The sequence below is a fragment of the Oryzias melastigma genome, linkage group LG2 (genome assembly GCF_002922805.2).
Source record: "Oryzias melastigma strain HK-1 linkage group LG2, ASM292280v2, whole genome shotgun sequence".
NCBI lineage: Eukaryota > Metazoa > Chordata > Actinopteri > Beloniformes > Adrianichthyidae > Oryzias > Oryzias melastigma.
Window position 1 is genome coordinate 11471209 of NC_050513.1, and position 18232 is coordinate 11489440.

Genomic DNA, 18232 nt, shown 5'->3' on the forward strand with positions numbered 1-18232 from the left:
TTAAATAGCATTTAAACAGTACATTGTGAACTGTCAAGTCGGTCTACAGCCACTAGAGCCACTTCTGATACATTGTCCAAATGAGGCAACACTCAACTCAACTATAACTGTCTTTTGTAAAGATGGTAGACTCCCCAAAACTAGATCATGTCTTCCCATCCATCTAGCAAACCATTGTCCGTACCCGGTCTGTCCTGATATGAGTCACAGGAAACGGATCTCAGCTGTCCATGGACAAAGGTAGGGCATACTATAGATAGGCCGCAATCTGTTGCAAGACTATATAAAGAAACAGACAACTGCACATACATCTAAAGGACAATTTATTGTCCCAAATATCAAAAATGTTTTGTGAGAACAGTAAAACTTTTTCTTTTGGATGTTTCAGGCAAATCTAAAAAAGTGTTCAATGCTAAATATCTAGTGACATGAATCGAACCCTACTAACTATTCAACATGATTCATAATAAAAGGAATCCAAGAAGGTGGGGTTTTTTTCTCTTTTAAGACTTAACTCAGGGTATCTGTCAGCCAGCCTTCTATCTTCAGTGTGTGAATGGAGAGTCTGACTTATCTGGTCCAACGTCACTAAAGCTGTTGGTATTTTTAGGTGGACACTTGCAGTGGAAGCAGCTGCTAAAGCGTTTAATGCTCCCCCAACCCTCAGTCCCAGCCCCCCTTACACTGACTCTTTAGCTGTCAGACAATGACGGAATCAGTGTTGATGCATACACCACGCCGCTAGCCGGGAAAGTGTGATCATTTCCCTCTTAGCCGCCGGCAACCGCACATCGAACATACAAGACGTGACAGAGGAATAGCACCTGAAACCGTGGCTCCCAAACTGTGAATGGAGGCTTTTCTTTTTCAAACTTGCAAAAAGAAGGTGCCATGTTTCCTTCACAAACCAAGAGGATAAAGAGGGAAAACAGAATAGAGCTTAATGAATGATATATAGAAAAGCCGGTTGATATTTTTCTGAATTGAACTTAAGAGGGGACAATTCTGAACAAAGAAACGAAAAGTGGTAAGTTTCTCTTTTTGTAGTTCTTCTTATACCAAGAAAAAGTGGTCAACTTTGGTAGCACTTTTCTTCTGTTATGCATAAATATCTTTTGGTAATGCCATATTTTTGTGCATTTCAAGAAAAAGGTAACAAAAGAACTTGATAAGAAGAGCTACTAGTGACAGATAGTAAAAAGAAGCTATCATCATCTACTAAATCAATAAAGTACAATATTTTTCATCTATTAAGATTAAAACCTATAACTGTTAAACTTTGAATGGTTCATTTTGTGGCTATTTGTGGATAGACTACTTTATTAATACACTCTTCAATGAGTTACAGCACCAGCTGTGAGACAAGCAAGAGTAATTTCAGTTTGGTCAGTACTTACTTGGTGAAAATATTCAACAGAATTCATAGTAAACGTGTTTACCTTGAGTCAAAATTTACCCGTTTTCAATTGTGAAAATGGCTTAATTTTGAGCCAAACACTACAAAAGACTAATCAAAAATCGTAGTAAACATGTTTACCTTGAGTTCGGGTCAAAATTGACCCATTTGAAAATGGGTCAATTTTGACCCAAACAGAATAAAATGGTTAATTAAACTTATTTAGAAAAGTGGAGACACAGCGTTGCAAACTTCAAATCTCAGTCCTTTATTGTCAATTTTTGATAGTAATACAAGCTGTGATGCACAAATTTGACTTTTAATTAAAACCTATAATTCACTTGGAAACCTGTACCTATCTAGGTTTGCTAACGTTCACCGGCTGCTAACATGTGCATTGTGTTTTTTTTTTTTGCTTTACAGCTTCCTCAACAAAGTGAAACACTTTCCTCTGGAAAACTACAGATAAAACTATAGAAAACTTTAATTTAAAGACAAAACGTCATGGATATCTTTGGTGGTGCTCCTCGTGTCCTCGGTTATCCGCGCCCTGTGGTGGCACAATGTGGAACAGACGCAACCCTGAGGTGCCAGATTAGCGGAGACCCGCGTCCAGATGTCATCTGGGAGCGTAAAAATGTTCAAATCTTGCCTGAAAAACGATACAAGATCTCAGAGGAAGGAAAGCTGTACTTGCTGACTATAACTGGAGTGACCCAACAGGACGCCGGCCAGTACATCTGCAAGGCTCGAAATAGCATTGGGGAAACGTATGCAGCAGCTTCTCTTAAAGTAGAAGGAGAGGCCCCGGTGGAAGAAACGGAACCCCACTTAGGGGTTAATGGTCTTTCAGAAAAAGAAAATGGAGTGCACCTTAATGGATACAGTATAGTGCAAAATGGTGTAAAGGAGCAAGAAATAAAAGACGAGAACAAGTGGAATGATAAGTCAAGTGAAAAACTTAAAGATGATGATTTACCGTCCAATGATAAGCCACGGTTTCTCATTAAGCCCTTATCGCTTCGTGTTGATCGCGGAGAAGATGCTGCATTCTCTTGCAAACTCTGGGGCACACCTCTACCCGAAGTTACTTGGGAAAAAGATGGGAAAAAGCTGAATGATATTTTTGAGAGCTCACACTTCAGCGTGACCAATCAGGATGGCGGCTGGTTCCAACTCAAGATCTACAGGACTCGCATGCCAGACAAGGGTGTTTATACCTGCAAGGCAGTAAACTGTCATGGAGAGGCCCTGGCTGGGGCTATCCTGCTTGTAGAGTCTGTCCCAGAAAGAGAGGACAGTAGAATGTCCTTAAGCAGTCGTTCCAACAGCCAGTGGTCACCAAAGCCAAGAGGCGGGCGGCTGAGTTTGTCGAAGCTGGTGGAGGAGCCTTCGGTCAGTGCGTCCAAGGTGAAAAAGTTTGCAGTCTCAGAAGGAAAGCATGCCAAGTTTCGCTGCTTTGTGACAGGCAAGCCAAAGCCTGAAATAATCTGGAAGAAAGACGGAGTTCCCCTTGAGCCTGGCAGGCGTCATTTGATCTTTGAGGACAGAGAGGGATACTACACTTTGAAAGTTCTGTACTGTAAGGTGGAGGATACGGGGCTGTATGTGTGTGCTGCATCAAACGCTCTAGGAAATACCCTTAGTGCTGTCCACCTGACTGTGAAAGGTAAGCCACAAAGAATACTGATGCATTTAAATTTAGCTGGAAACCTGAAAGGGATATCAGCCTACATATTCTCAGTACCAACTTGTAACATTGAAGTTTGGTTAACCCTTGTGTTATCTTATGGGGTCCAGATGACCCAACCCTTATATTGATGTGTGATCCCTCCCATGACAAAGGTGAACAGAATTTTATGTCTGCCACAGACACCAGTGAAGATAAAAAAAATCCTTGAAAAAAAAAAAGTTCAGTGTGCTTCCTGGGTCCAGATGACCCCGCTTTTAATGTAAGCATGTCTAGGATAGCACAAGGATTAAGGACCCCTCCACGTCAAAAATGTCCCCAACTTGTTCTTTTTTGAAGTGCTGGCTGTTCCCATTAAATCATGGGTTCCAAAACTCTGGGCCGCGAACCGGCCAGTACTGGGACATGGAGTACACCAGTACCCTAAGCCAGTACCTGTACCGGTTCACACCCAGTACTACATCTGGTACCTATTTGGGTCCGGTCCCTGGTCCAGTACTGGTTTGGGGGGTTAGGGTACAGATACATCCTGCCAGTATCGCATCTAGTACCACATCCAGTACCGTGTCCTGAGGGTTGCAGACCATTGATTTTTTTCGAATAGTCAGCATATCAAAAAATTATGAGTTGGGGACACCCAAAATGTCAAAAAGTCCTTAACCAATAATAACCAATATGTGATGACTTGGGGGGTGAAAATGTGTTGTATCCGCGGGTTATGAAAATTGATCGATGGATGGTTATAGAAATGCTAATTAACAGCACATTAGTAACCAACTCTGATATAAAGTGTGCAAGACAACATTTCACAATGATTTTGCAACAAATTTACATACGATTTACATATTTATTAAATAGTTGCTTTCATTAAAAGCAAATGGCAAGTACAGAGAACTTTTATGGACAATGCAGGCTTTAGAATTTTGCAGAACAGTCCAAAAAAGGCTATGTGGATTGACATTATCCCTATAATTAAGGGCTTGCTAACCTTCTTAATGATATACAGCAGAAATACCTCACCGTTGTACTCTATAGACATGATGTCACTGGCAATACTTGTAGATCAAGGCAGCTATTGAAAATAGCCAAGTAGGATCCTTGTATTAATTTCATAACTTCAGTTGATTCTAAGCGCTAAAAATCTGTTTAGATGCACTTTGTCAGTTGACCTGGTCATTAGCGCCTTCTATCTTGGGTTGACATACCGATCCCTGGCTTGTCAGATAAGGCAGGAAAGGCTTTGCGATGCTAAAACAGAGGGTAGCGAGAAGGAATTTTAATCAACTCACTCATCATTCTGTCAAGATGAATTCCTAACAGCATAAATGCTAAACAGGTCATGCTGTAAAGTTCCGACGGCCATTAAAGGACGCGGAAGTGAAGGAGAGGGATGCGGCTGTGCTGGAATGTGAGGTTCCAGATGAGACGGTCCAAGCGGCATGGTACCTTGAAGACCAGAGGCTGATGCCCAGCAGTAAATACGCAATGGAGCAGAAAGGAACACGGAGAAGACTTACTATTCACGATGTTGGAACAGATGACGATGGAGTCTACCTATGTGAAATGCCCAATGGTGCGAAGAGCATTGCAGAGCTATCAGTTAAAGGTAGGCTGAATTAAATGTCAATAACAGCAATCAAAAACAATAAACTTAGGAATTAAACTCTATCTCTGTTTCGTTAAGTCACGTAAAACCACTTTCTACTTGCAGGTACTATTATGCGAAAACTTCCTCGGAAACTGGAGGTCCTGGAAGGCGAGAATGCAGCCTTCTGCGTCGAGGTGGAAAACGACGATATGGAGGTCCACTGGTTTAAAGACGGCTTGAAGCTCCATGAGACGCACCAAACCATCCTTAAGTCTTTCGGCAAAACTCATATTCTGGTCTTTGTCAATGTGGCCTATCAAGACTCCGGGGTCGTGACATTTGTAGTCGGAAGATCCAAAACATCATCTCGACTTAAAGTTAAAGGTAAATATATCACTGAAAGTAAGATGTTGGTAATCGTAGCTAAGTACATTTTTGGCTACTTATTAGACTTTTTAAGCCATTAGATTTGTAGCCATTAGCTAATTGGATAGTTTTTGCAAAAATGGGCCATGTTGGAACATATTTGTAAGATGTCAAATGGAGGTTTGCATGATTCGGCTCTACCCCCTCCAGCTATACATAGCTGATCCATTTTGTTAGTGAGGGCAAGGATTGGTATTAAATCACCAAAAATGGCAATTTTCGATCAAGTGAAAACAAAAGCTAGTGTTTAAGTGGAAGTTCATAAAATATTTAGAATGCTAGAATGAATCTATTTTTGTATTTTGGCAAGACGTTTAAAACATTGGTTGTGAGAACTGTATTTGGAAATTTAGCTTTTTCATCAGCACTGGGAAAATGAAGCAACCCCCACATCATGACCACGTCAAAATCATAGCCAAAACATGGCACAACTAGTGCTGTCTTGCAATAATTTTTTTGTGTGCGATTCATTAATCGTGAATTAATATAATTTATTAATAATTCCTCTAATAAATCTATTTTCAATCACAATTTTTAACCTGATAATGCTCTTCAAGGTGTGCATTATCAGGCATGAACAGATTTCACGAAAGCAATGATGTGAAAAGGAGATTATAACACGATTAGAAAAAAAATAACATGCTAAAATGTTTGTAATTAATTGCGATTAACTTGATAATTTGATTCCCTATAGGCACAACAACAATTGATTGACTTGCTTGGTAACTTCGGACTGCCTGTGGGTTGTCAATGCATACAACATGAAGCTACACAGCACCCTCGGCACCGCGCTTTTGAGAGGACATTTTAAGTGAAAATTGAAGAAACACACATTTTGGGCTTCCGCGTTCAAAATTCTTGCGTTCACGGCTAACTAAGCAAGTTTTTACAACAGTTTTTGGCTCTATGTACAAAATGCATGGCCACAGAACGCGTGCTGCTAGCTAAACCAAGTCAAACTTTGACTTGTCAGGGACTCAGATTTGGCACTGACGTGGTGAAACTCGATGCGACGAAGAGCCTGGCGACATCTGCGTTTGTTTTTCAAATAAAGCTAAACCAAGGCCAGTCTCCTGACATGATGCCAGTCCATATCTGCCATGGCAAGGATTCTATCAATTAACCATACTGTTACCGTTTTGTGCCCAAATCGCAAAATTTGTACCAATTCAACATTTTGCACCAAACCTCTTCCAACTGTAGGTGGCTAGCATTCGCTAGTTAATGGTAGAAAAAGAACAAGAAGTCCTTCCCTTGTCCTGCTTGTCCAGTGTGAACACCATAGGGTGGATGCTAATGCTAGCAAGAAACGAGTATTAATATATCTACCTTGATAGCATTAAAAAAGCTAACTTTATCCCAATCATGCTCCATTTTAAGAGTCTTCAGATGATTAGAAGATGAGCTAGTTCCTCACTTGAATACATAATGGTCATTTGTTAATAAAAGTTTAATATTTTTTGACATTCTTTGCCCCTAAAGCCACAAGACACTGTCCTCCCATTTGCCCAGCGGAAGTTAAGATGGACATTGACAGGCCCAATAGTGCTTTACTCAGCTGGGAGCCCGCCCCCAACAGCCAGACCTCCACCAGATCCATATTTGTGCTGGAGATGCAAGAGGTAGGCTCACAAGAGTGGCACAAGTGTTTCACCTCAGAGACAGCCACCTCGGCGGAGGTCACCGGTGACGCTGTGCCATGTGAAGGAAACTACCGCTTCCGTGTCTGCAGCATCAACAAGTACGGACGAAGCGGTCATGTAGAGTTTCCAAAAGTTGTCCATCTTGGTGCGTAACTGTAACGTAGAATTTAGATTTTTTTGTTAAGGCCTTTATGTGAATTCTTACTTTTCTACACCCCTTAGCCCCTGGACCTAAAATTCACAGGAATCTTAAGAGCTGTGAGCTGATGGAAGGGGAAGATGCTCACTTCTCCATCGAGTTGTCAGCGTCAATGCCTGGAACTTGGTTTCTAAACAGTTCTCAATTAAAGCACGGAGGACGGCATTCAATACAGCAAAAGCGAACAACCCACTCACTTGTGATTCATAAAACTCAAATGGCTGAAGACATGGCCGAAATCACGTTCATAGCCAACGGAGTCAGAGATTCAGCGGTACTCAAGGTCAAACGTATGTGAAAAACCAGCTGTTTATTACAGTTATCAGCTGTTTTATGCCCTATTGTAATAGATTTTATGTTTTATCCAGCTGTTGTGGCAAATTTCAGTCCACTGTCTGAGGTAGATCTCAACAAGACAGTGGACACAGGTGATGCCATCGTCCTCTATTGTGAGGTCTCCCATCCCCTCGCAAATGTTTCCTGGTTCAAAGATGGCAATGCCCTGGAGGTAATGGAAGGCCTCAACATCCAGGCAGAGGGCAATATGCGGAGAATCGTGATCCAGTCTGCTAATGCTTCACACTCGGGAGTCTATACTTGTCAAATGCCTGGGGATCTTGTCACTTTTAATGTAGACGTTGCAGGTAAGACATTTTTTGGAAAATGTGATATGCGTCATAACTCCACTTTGTAATACATTCTTCCTATTTGTCAATTTCAAGACCAGCTCTAATGAAAATTATGTTTTTTGTGTTTTTATTATGTTCTTGTGGCATTTTTCTGATAATGGAGGGCATATATTAAAAAAAAAAATTAAGGTTGAAATTGCATTTCTGAGTATTTGACGAAAAAAAATGCAATTTTACAAAGATTGTATCTGTGACATTGAAATTACGGGGCGGGCCACAAGTTCTGCGCTCTGCTCCATTATGATGCATCAATTTGACCAGATCTTCTCGTTTGTGTTGAAAGGGTCAAAACTGTATGTCTGAATAGCTCCAGTATTGGTCGCCATTTTTATTGCAGGTGTGAGGTGCTGTAAGCTATTGGGAGTGCATGTAAACAGAGAACCCTCAGTACCGGGGAGAGGAACTTGTCCCACCCATGTCATTGGCGAATTTCTAATAAACTACTAACATAGGAAGTACCCACGTTGGTAAAAGGCCAAAATCCCATTGACTCCCACTGAGAAGTATACAGTTATTTCTCTGTCTTTTTATTTGTCAGAATAATCATTCTTGCTCTAATGCTTTCTTCTTAACACCATCTTGCTAATCCTAATTTTTTTAAAGATATTTTTTGCTTTTCATAAGTTATTCAAATTATAAACTGACCAATCAGATGCCTCAGTAAAAGCATGTGGTGCCCGCTGGCCCCTACCTCAAACCTTTGATTGACAGATTCTCCCAAGCTCACTCTCAGTGGGAGGGGTGTCACGTTCACACAAGCTGGAACAAGCTTACTCGTGATTGGCGACAGTAGTTCCTCTAAAACCGTGACTCAGACTGGCTCAGACTAATCGCTGTCGTCGGTTTGCAATTGGTTGCAATATGGCAGTAGACCTATCTAGAAGTGACGGCAAAGGTTCTTTCCTGATTTTGCGAGGGTCAAAAGTAAGGCATTTCCTATGGGTAACATCAACACTTGCTTTGTCTAGCTCATTTAAAGGGTCTATGGTAGTAACTGTGTTCTAAAAAGCTACACAAGTTTTATTATTTTGTCTTAAAACGACAGAAAAGACTAATTTGAAAATAGATTAAAAGATGATCACATTTATTTCGATCATCTGATTTCATGCCAATCAGACAATCTGATTTATTAGGAAAGGCGTTAATTGTTTGAAAATATCAACAAAATGTAACTTTGCAGTGTCGTGGAACTTCATACATAAACTCTATATCCAATGAAGGGTATGAAAGTTTAAACTCTAGGTAGTACCTTGCATTCCGCTGGTAACAAGTCCCCTCCTCATGTATTCTCTAGGCCCCCCTGTAGAATTTACTCCAGTGCAGGAAGAGGAGCTCATTAAGAGCAGCATGGAGCTGGATCCAGTAGTGCTGCTGTGCCACGTCTCCAGAGAAGATGCTGAAGTCAAATGGTAAGAAAAATGATTCAAAGGAATTTAGCTGACTGTAGAAAATAGAAAACAGAGTCAAAACTTTACATTTGGGCAGTAAAAATGCAAACTTAATGGTTTGCTTTAGGTATAAAGATGGTCAGGAGGTCCAGGCAAGTGACAACATAACTCTCCAGGTGGAAGGAACCATGAGGAGGCTAATCATTCGCTCTGCAGAAAGCTCAGATGCTGGTTGCTACACCTGCCAGGCAGGAAAGAACAACATGGTGTTCACTGTCAATGTCAAGGGTATGCTCTCCTCTTGTATTCAATCTGGACACATTTTCAAGAGTAATTTATTTTTCGACTTCCAATTCTAAACCCAGAACCTCCAGTTGTGATTGTGGAGCCTAAAGAGGACGTAGTGATGAAGATATCCATACCGGAGGAGATAAACTTGCAGTGCGAGTTGTCTCGCTCCAATGGAAAGGTGCAATGGTTGAAGGATGGCGAGGAAGTGCAGGAAAGTGACTCAGTCCGACTGATGTCAGAAGGCCCTTACAGAAAACTGACCATCCTTTCAAGCTGTACGGAGGACAGTGGGGAGTATGTCTGTGAAACTGATGGAGACTCTGTCTTCTTCCAGGTCACTGCAACAGGTAAAAGTAAGCCAGAGTAAGGAATGGCTATGCTAGGTTTCGATGAAAATCTAATTCCTAATTTTCATCTTGTAGAACCACCTGTGAGAATTATTTCTCCAAGCGAGTCGGAAGTAGAAGTGACACACTTGGCGTCAGAGAGGCTGGAGCTATGCTGTGAGATCTCCAAAGAGGATGCTCCAGTTCGGTGGTACAAAGACAATCTAGAAGTAGAGGCGGGTCCTAACTTGATCCTGGAGGAGGATGGAGCCAAACGACTGCTAGTTATACCCTTAGCGACAGTGGACGATACAGGGGAGTATGTATGTGACACTGAAGATGATTCTATGGCCTTCTTGGTTACTGTTGCAGGTGAGTCAAAGGGTTTTGCAAATTTAAAACAATAAAAAAACCTTCTTCCATTTCATTTGCATACTTATTTTATTTTTTTATCTAGAGCCGCCAATCATACTTACTCGACCCAAAAACATACCGGAAAAACTGGTTAGCACAGCGGGTAAACCAATAGTTTTGGAGATTGAAGTGTCGCGGCCGACAGCAGAAGTCAAATGGTGCTTTAATGGCAAAGAAGTAAAGCAAAGCACCAACATCACCATAGCAGAAGATGAGTTCATCCGCCGACTAACCGTCCACTCGCCAACTCCAGAAGATTCTGGGAAATATACTTGCTACGCAACCGATGACAAAATCGACTTCCAAGTCAAAGTTTTAGGTATGAATGTCCTCCCAAAAATTGTCCTGGTCCTTGAACAGTTTTTTAAGATTTTGATGTGATCTTTCCTCAGAGCCTCCGGTGTCCATCTTAAGAAAGTCAGAGATCAAGACAGACCTGAAGTTTATGGTTTCAGATGACATTGTCCTAGAGTGTGAGCTCTCTAGGGATAACGCTAAAGCCAAGTGGTACAAGGATGGTGTCCGTGTAGAGGGTGATGAAAGGTTTTGTGAGGAGGAAGAAGGAGCATTCCGCTCACTTGTCATCCTCAATGCTGAGCTCACGGATTCGGGAGAATACTTCTTGGATGTTGGAGATGACAGTATCAGTTTCCAAGTTTCAGTAAAAGGTGAAAACTCAGCTAACTGTACTGTTTGAGGAAATTTCTTAAAACAAAAACCTTAAAGCTCCAATAACTCTTCTTCCCGTAGAGCCACCAGTGACCATTGTAGGAAACTCGTATGACCCTGATCACCAGGAGATGGTGGCAGGGGACGACCTGATACTTGCCTGTGAAGTGTCCCGTGCCAATGCCCCTGTTAGCTGGTACTGCAATGACAAACTGCTCATGTGTGATTCCCGCACTTCCATCGAAAGCTACGGAGCGGTGAGAAAACTTATAATCTCCTGCGTCCAACCATCTGACTCAGGGAAGTATACTTGTGATGCCACGGACGATAAGATGATCTGCACAGTCAGGATTCAAGGTACCAAACTCAAGAGGAGAACTCTCAAAAAAAGAGGCATACATTCACTTAAAACTTGTTTTTTTCGTTCAAGAAACTCCGGTAACATTTGTGAACAAGGAGGAGGATATTGTCGTGACAGGCTACGAAGCAGAGAGCGTGACCTTGACAAGCTATGTGTCCAAGGAAAGTGCTCTTGTGCGTTGGCTTAAAGATTGGACACCTGTCGAGGGCGAACGATTTAAAACCCTCATGGAAGGTCATACACGTACTCTCACCATTGAGCCCTTGAGACGTTCTGATGCCGGCGAGTACACGTGTGATGCTAACACCGACCAACTCCACTTCAGTCTGCTGGTTAAAGGTAAAAAAAAGATTTTGATCCAACGTGAGTGATGGAAAAATAAAATTACAATTTCCGTTCTTTTTTTAATTTCAGAGATGAGAATCAAGTTTGTAAGGCCGCTCCGAGACACTGTGGCTCATGCCGATGGCATGGTGACCCTACGGTGTGAGGTTTGCAAACCAAAAGCAGATGTCCAGTGGCTAAAAAATGGTGAGGAGGTGGTGCCAAGCAGAAGATTCTCCATCCGGGCAGATGGGGTTGAACGAAGTTTGACTATTCACCGTTTAACCAGAGAAGATGCGGGCGAGTATACTTGTGAGTCCAGAGACGACCGGACCTCTGCAGTACTGAGAGTGAAAAGTGAGTAATATTCTAAAATGGCTTTGGTTATTTTCATAAAGTAGGAGTGTTATGAAAAATCTGTTGTCACTTTAGTGCCTCGGGTGGTTGAGTTTCTCACTGAGCTCCACAACACTACTGTGATGGAAGGAGAAGATGCCACCTTCAAGTGTGTCGTCTCTCCTGAGGATGTCCAGTTAGTCTGGCTCATGGATAATGAGCCCATCGCGTTGGGTGATCGTTTCCAAGCAACCCAAAATGGCCTGTGTCACACCTTAGTGATCAAAAAATGCCAGCTGTTGGACAACTCAAAGATTTCAGCAGAAGCTGAAGGAAAGATGACCAAAGCCAGTCTCAAAGTTCAAGGTATGACCACGAAGCAAGAATTGTACCAGTAGAACTTCTTGGAACCTAAATCTATTTCCATGTGTTTTTTCTTATCTTCAGAGGCTCAGGTCATGTTCACAAAGAAAATGGAAGCTGTTATGGCAGAGGAGTTTGGCGAAGCCACCTTGGAAACAGAGATAAGCCTGGAGACAGGCGAGGTTCAATGGATGAGGCAAGGGGTGGTAATCCAGTCTGGCCCCCGCTACACAGTGGCCCAAAATGGGTGCAAACGCAGCCTTACCATTCGGAACCTGACCTTGTCGGACCGGGGAACCTATCGCTGTGAGACCCTGCATGACCGAGCGCAGGTCAAACTCAATGTAGAACGTAAGTCAGCAGCACCTGTATAAGACATAACCCAGATATGTTTAAAGAAGTGGTGCCAAATTTAAGTTTAGAGTAGGGCTGCCACGATTAGTCGACTAATCGACGACTAATCAACTATTAATGTAGTCGACAACTAGTTTCATTGTAGATTAGTCGTTACTTTATATTATATGGAGTCAGAGTGTCGTAAAGTTGAAAGTTATAATGGCATTCTGCTAGCTTTTTGGACTATTTTGGCATTTATTCATTTTTTTTAGGCTAACTTTGAGTTTAGCTAATATTTCAGCTACATGCTAGCTGTTTTGGCTAACGTAGGATTTTTTTCAGTTTTTAGGCTATTTTGGAGTTAAGCTAATATTTCAGCTGGCGTCCGTGTAGAGGGTAATGAAAGCTGTTTTGACTAATTCAGGATTTTTAAGTTTTTTAGGCTAATTTGGAGTTTAGATAATATTTCAGATGCAACTTAGCCATGTTGGCTAATTAAGATTTTTTTCAGTTTTTATGCTATTTTGGAATTAAGCTAATATTTCAGCTGGGATCCGTGTAGAGGGTAATAAAAGCTGTTTTGGCTAATTCAGGATTTTTAAGTTTTTTAGGCTAATTTGGAGTTTAGCTAATATTTCACATACATGTTAGCCTTGTTGGCTAATTATTTTTTTTCTGTTTTTAAGGCTATTTTGGAGTTTAGCTAATATTTCAGCTGCATGCTAGCAATTTTCGCTAACTTAGGCTTTTTTCAGTTTTTTTTTTTTTTTTTTTTGCTACTTTCGTATTTAACCAATATTTTAGCTAGCTATTAACTTCAGCGTTTCAGCTATTAGCTTCAGTGTTTTCAGCTATCAATTTCAGCATCTTCAGCTATCAGCACTATCGTCTTTAGCTGCCAAATTCAGCTTACAGCATTCACACTAACATTATTGCAGGGAATGCTAAGTATCTATTTTTTTAGTTAGCTTAAAGCTAATGATGATGATTAAGATGTGTGCTTTACATCCACTTTGCGTATGACCCGATTAGTCAACTAACCAGAGAAAATAATCAGTGATTAGTCGATCATTAAAATAATCGTTTGTGGCAGCACTAGTTCAGAGCAAAAACTGAATCCACTTGAATACTTGAAATAAAAAAAAAATCCCTTGATAGTAATAAGTATCATTGGTGATTGATAAATCCATTTCATGGAAATTGGGTATATTCCAAGAACAAAAATTTAGAAAAGAAGAACTTGTTTACAGCATTCTGGTGACCTCAGTTTCATTGAACTTGCAAGTCATCTGTTGCAGATGAGCTGTACCACAGTACAAGAGAGTACATATTTTCACTGGAAGTTGCTAAGAATAGCTTGGCTCGATCTATAGGTGTGAAAAGTTATTTTAAACACAGTACTGAGTGCCACAGTGGCAATGGACCAACTCTGTATGTGTTGTTTTTGTGAGGGAACAAAAACTATTCTTGGATTACCTTCAATTGGCCTTCACAAATACTTCTAAGGAACAATGGAAGTACCAGCTTACTCTAAATATAGTAAAAAGATGAGCAAAGATTTCATGTTAACACAGTATTAGTACAGTAGTCATTTTTTTCTCCAAATCATGAGGTAAATCCAGAAGTCCGGTCACAAAACTTTTTATTCTTCGTCACCTCTTATCCAGCTCGAAAAATCTCCATCCGCAAAGGCCTGACTGACCAAGAAACGGTGGAACGTGAGACCGCCTCTTTTGAGGTGGAGCTTTCTCACACAGACGTGGAAGGTATTTGGCAGAAAGACGGCATCCGACTGAAGCCCAATAACCAGTTCAGAGTGAGCGCCAATGGCTTCGTCCATGGTCTTACCCTGTCCAATCTGTCTATGGAGGACACGGGTACCATCGTCTTCTCGGCTGAAGGGGTGCGCACCACGGCAAGGCTCACTGTCAAAGGTAAAGCTCAATTTTGTTATTTGTTAGGGGTGACATCAACAAGTCAAGGTGACTCCTAAAATGGTTTGCTCAACTGATAGAGACGCCGGTGTCTATCCTGAGGCCACTCGCTGATGTTCGCGTGGAGGAAGAATTTCCTGCCACTTTGGAATGTGAATTCTCAAGACAAAATGTTGAAGTCAAATGGCTTAAGGTACAAGAATTCATGAATTCTGTAAAAGTTTGGGTCCCTTTTGAAGAAACTGACAATCTTGCCCTCTTTGGTTCCCTGTAAATAAGGATGGGGCCGAGTTGAGGCCTGGAAAGAACTACCGGATCTATTCCATGGGTCGGAAGCGCTTCTGCCAGATCCTGCTATGTTCCCGGGCGGACTCGGGCTGTTACACATGTGACACGGGGGAAATCAACACTTCCTGTTCACTGCAGGTGTATGGTAATTGTCCATTTGTGTACTGCCGTAACACCCTACCGAGATACTGCATCCACATATATTGCTCCAACGTTTTCAGATCCCTAACAATTTAGCCACTGACGGTATATGAGAACTAGAATGAGTTAGTGTGGTGTCAAAAATAAAAAATTGATTACTTCTGGTTCCAATGATTCAATTCTGTTGCCAATTTTTGACAGACGTCACCATATAAAAGCAAGAAATTGGGATTGCTCCAAGTTGGTCTGAGTCAACATTTCTATGGCAACCACTCGAGAAAATCAGGAGTGAGCTTGTTGGAAGTCCACACCCCTACAGTTGAAGATTTGAACATTCAACGTGAAACCACAAAGTTTTATTGAGGCATCTGATTGGGCAGTTTATGACTTGAATCACTTTTACTACAGAAAAAAAAATATGAAAAAAATGTATCAGAGCAAGAATGGTTATTCTGACAAATATAATGACTGAGTAACAGTTTTTATTTATCAGTAGAAGTCTATATGATTCATGGCTTCTTGGAGCCGGACACTATTTCCTGTTTGAAACATGAGAGATCCCTCAGTCCAGTTCTCAATGAATTTAGTTTATACATTGCCTCCATCTAGTGGTCAAACTGAAGGTGTCATCAAATGTTGCCTTGTGAGAAATCTTATCTTTCTAATACCACAGAGCATGAGCTGGTCATTGTAAAAGAGCTCGAGGATCTGTACATAAAAGAAGAGCAGAACGCCGTCTTCATGTGTGAAGTTTCTTTGGAGGATGTGAATGGAGAATGGTACAAGAACGACCAACGGATTCGACCCTCGAGCACGACAAAAATGCGCACAGAAGGTCAGGCGTTTTGAAAAAGGAAAATACGATGAGAAAAAAAGGAATTGTGCCATCTGTCAGAGATATAAAATTTGATCCTGCCTTACAGGGACCAAACATTTTCTGCTGATCTGTAATGTCACGCCAGAAGACGCAGGAGAAATCCATTTTGCAGCCAGGAACCTTAAATCAACAGCGTACCTGGAAATCGAAGGTAGGCCACAATTGTATTTTTTTTAAATGTTTGCTTTCAAAAGAATTTTCTGTCTTCTCAAAATCAAAACTACCAATTCCCAGAGCTTCCAGTTTCTATCGTAAAACCCTTACGAGATAGAACGGCTTTAGAGAAACACCGTGTCATCCTGGAATGCACGGTCTCCTCGCCACGCAGTAGCGCAACCTGGTACAAAGGGAAACGGGAGCTTGAGTCGTCGGATCGGGTGGAGATCGTTGCAGATGGCTGCTCCCACAAACTGGTGATCCACCAAGTGGATGTGGAGGATGAAGGCACCTACAGCATTGAGGTTGGGGAGCACACTTCCCAAGCAAAACTTCTGGTTGAAGGTAAGACAAAAGAAATCGCCAAAAACTGGGTAAAATCAACAGAATCCTTTCATCTACTTTTCTATCTTCCCCCTGCTCCAGCCCAGGCCCTTGTGATGGTAAAAGAGCTGCAAGATGTGGAGGTGACGGAGCCGGAGCCCGCCTCTTTCCAGTGCGAGGTGTCGGTTGCCATCAACAAGCCTCCAGTTTGGACTTTCAATGGAGTGACGCTCCAAGCAGGTCCTGACATTCGCATGGAGAACCACGGAACTGTTCACAAGCTTACCCTGAGGAACACCACCGTGGACATGAGTGGCATAGTCAAATTTACAATGGGCAAGGCTAAAAGCAGTGCAACCCTCAGTGTTTTAGAAAACTAAAAGAAAGAGTCCCTGATCAAGATTAATAAAGAAACAGCCAAATCAGAACAAATGAGTCAGAAAATGTCTATTTCTACAGTGTAATAACAGCTATCAAGATTTTTGGTTGATCTTGTGGTACATTAATAATATTTAATTTTTATTTTTTTTAAATGAGGATTTCTATTTTACAAGACAGTTTATCCCCTTTACTGAAATGTATTTTCACTGCCTGGCAACAATAAAGGAAAAGATTAAAAAAAAGGTTTTTCACTGTATCACAAACTTTCAATTACTTATCATTAACATATTAAATAGTTACTGTCCGGTTCAGCATATTTTTAAAAAGGCTTTTCATGGGTTTTTAAAAAAAAACGAAATAAATAAGCGATTAATTTACAAAAGAAACAAAACAAAAAAAAAGGTGTTTTTTTTTTTTTTTTCATTTTCACAAACAATTTTAAAGCGACTATATTTTATCTCCAAAGCCCATTTTTTATGTTATTTGCCAAATTTGCGGGAGTGAACCAAATTTTTAACATAAGAATAATTCCATGATAGACTCTAAAATTAAAGCTAATAGTAAATTTTTGGCAAATATTATTCTGAAAATGCATATTTACCAAGTTTTAAAGTCATCCTACTAGTACTCTGCTATAGAAATTTGACAGGCTTTGTAAATATATTTTTTTAAATGTCAAAAAACAAACAAACAAAAAACAAGAATCGATACGAAGTTGAAAAATCCCACCCACCAAGCACCTGAACTCACCATGCTAGTGCTAATTATTTGTAAAAATAAAACAATCATTTCTTTTAAAATATGTTCATTTCCATTCATAAAAAATACCATATAAAGCTTTTTAACTTACAAGTCTCCGAGAAATGAATGGCTAATATTAAGGATAAAAGAGTAAGTATCACTTTTTCTTTAAATTTTCACATTAGCTTAATTACGTTCTAAATATGTCCAATAAATGCTAATTAGCATTGACGTAACTAGAAACACAAGCAAATAAAAAAAGTCTTCAAAAATAAATACCGTTCTACTAAAGAGACAACTGGGTATCAGGTATCAAAATAAAAACTTGATAGTTAGGAAGAGCTATAATTTACCAAAAACGTGTTTTTCCTTACCTTACCTTAGCTAGCTGTCTGCCTGGTTACGTCACTGCTTCTCGAAACGTCGTGACACTGCCCGCCAGACTCTAGCTGAGAATTAAGCCGAAAGTGTCACATTGCAACTAAAAATATTCTAATTAAATACATTTTAATGACTAAAACTGTTGAGTTTTCCTTAATATAAAATATATATTTAAAGACACACTTCGATTAAAATGGTGTTTTTAACATGTTTTTGTGGCATGTTAAAAACATTTGGAGGACATAATTTTTTTTTACTTATTTTCCACACTAAAGGGCACCTTGTAATATAAGGCAAAAACTGATTATTTAAAAAAAAAATCATCAATATGAAGTACTGACATGAAAGAAGAATTAAGCGAGACAAATAAGTCAGAGTTTTTAAATTGTGTTCACAGTAATTCTAAAACTTGTTTGTATCATGCTACGCGTTAGCCAGGATTGAAGTGTTAGCAATGTAATATCTGTAAATTCCAAACTTATTGCAATGTTAAAAAAAACGGACTTTACTGTGACTAATTTAACTTTAAAAAACAACCAAAAAAAAACACATTAGCTGGGTTGACGAATT

At 40.4% G+C, this 18232-nt stretch overlaps 1 protein-coding gene across 1 annotated transcript; it reads left to right on the forward strand.

Annotated features, from left to right (window-relative positions):
- Window positions 1-289: 289 nt before the first annotated feature.
- obsl1a (obscurin like cytoskeletal adaptor 1a) lies at window positions 290-16883 on the forward strand. The gene is made up of 25 exons (XM_024288915.2): window positions 290-1027; window positions 1820-3065; window positions 4423-4692; window positions 4798-5058; window positions 6583-6888; window positions 6966-7232; window positions 7311-7586; window positions 8926-9040; window positions 9147-9307; window positions 9385-9657; window positions 9733-10008; window positions 10094-10369; window positions 10443-10718; window positions 10801-11076; window positions 11150-11419; window positions 11495-11761; window positions 11837-12106; window positions 12188-12454; window positions 14107-14373; window positions 14454-14566; window positions 14653-14806; window positions 15476-15637; window positions 15726-15830; window positions 15914-16180; window positions 16262-16883. Exons 2-25 carry the CDS (start codon window positions 1901-1903, stop codon window positions 16537-16539), a joined length of 6618 nt encoding a protein of 2205 aa, XP_024144683.1. The 5' UTR covers window positions 290-1027; window positions 1820-1900; the 3' UTR covers window positions 16540-16883.
- Window positions 16884-18232: the final 1349 nt, after the last annotated feature.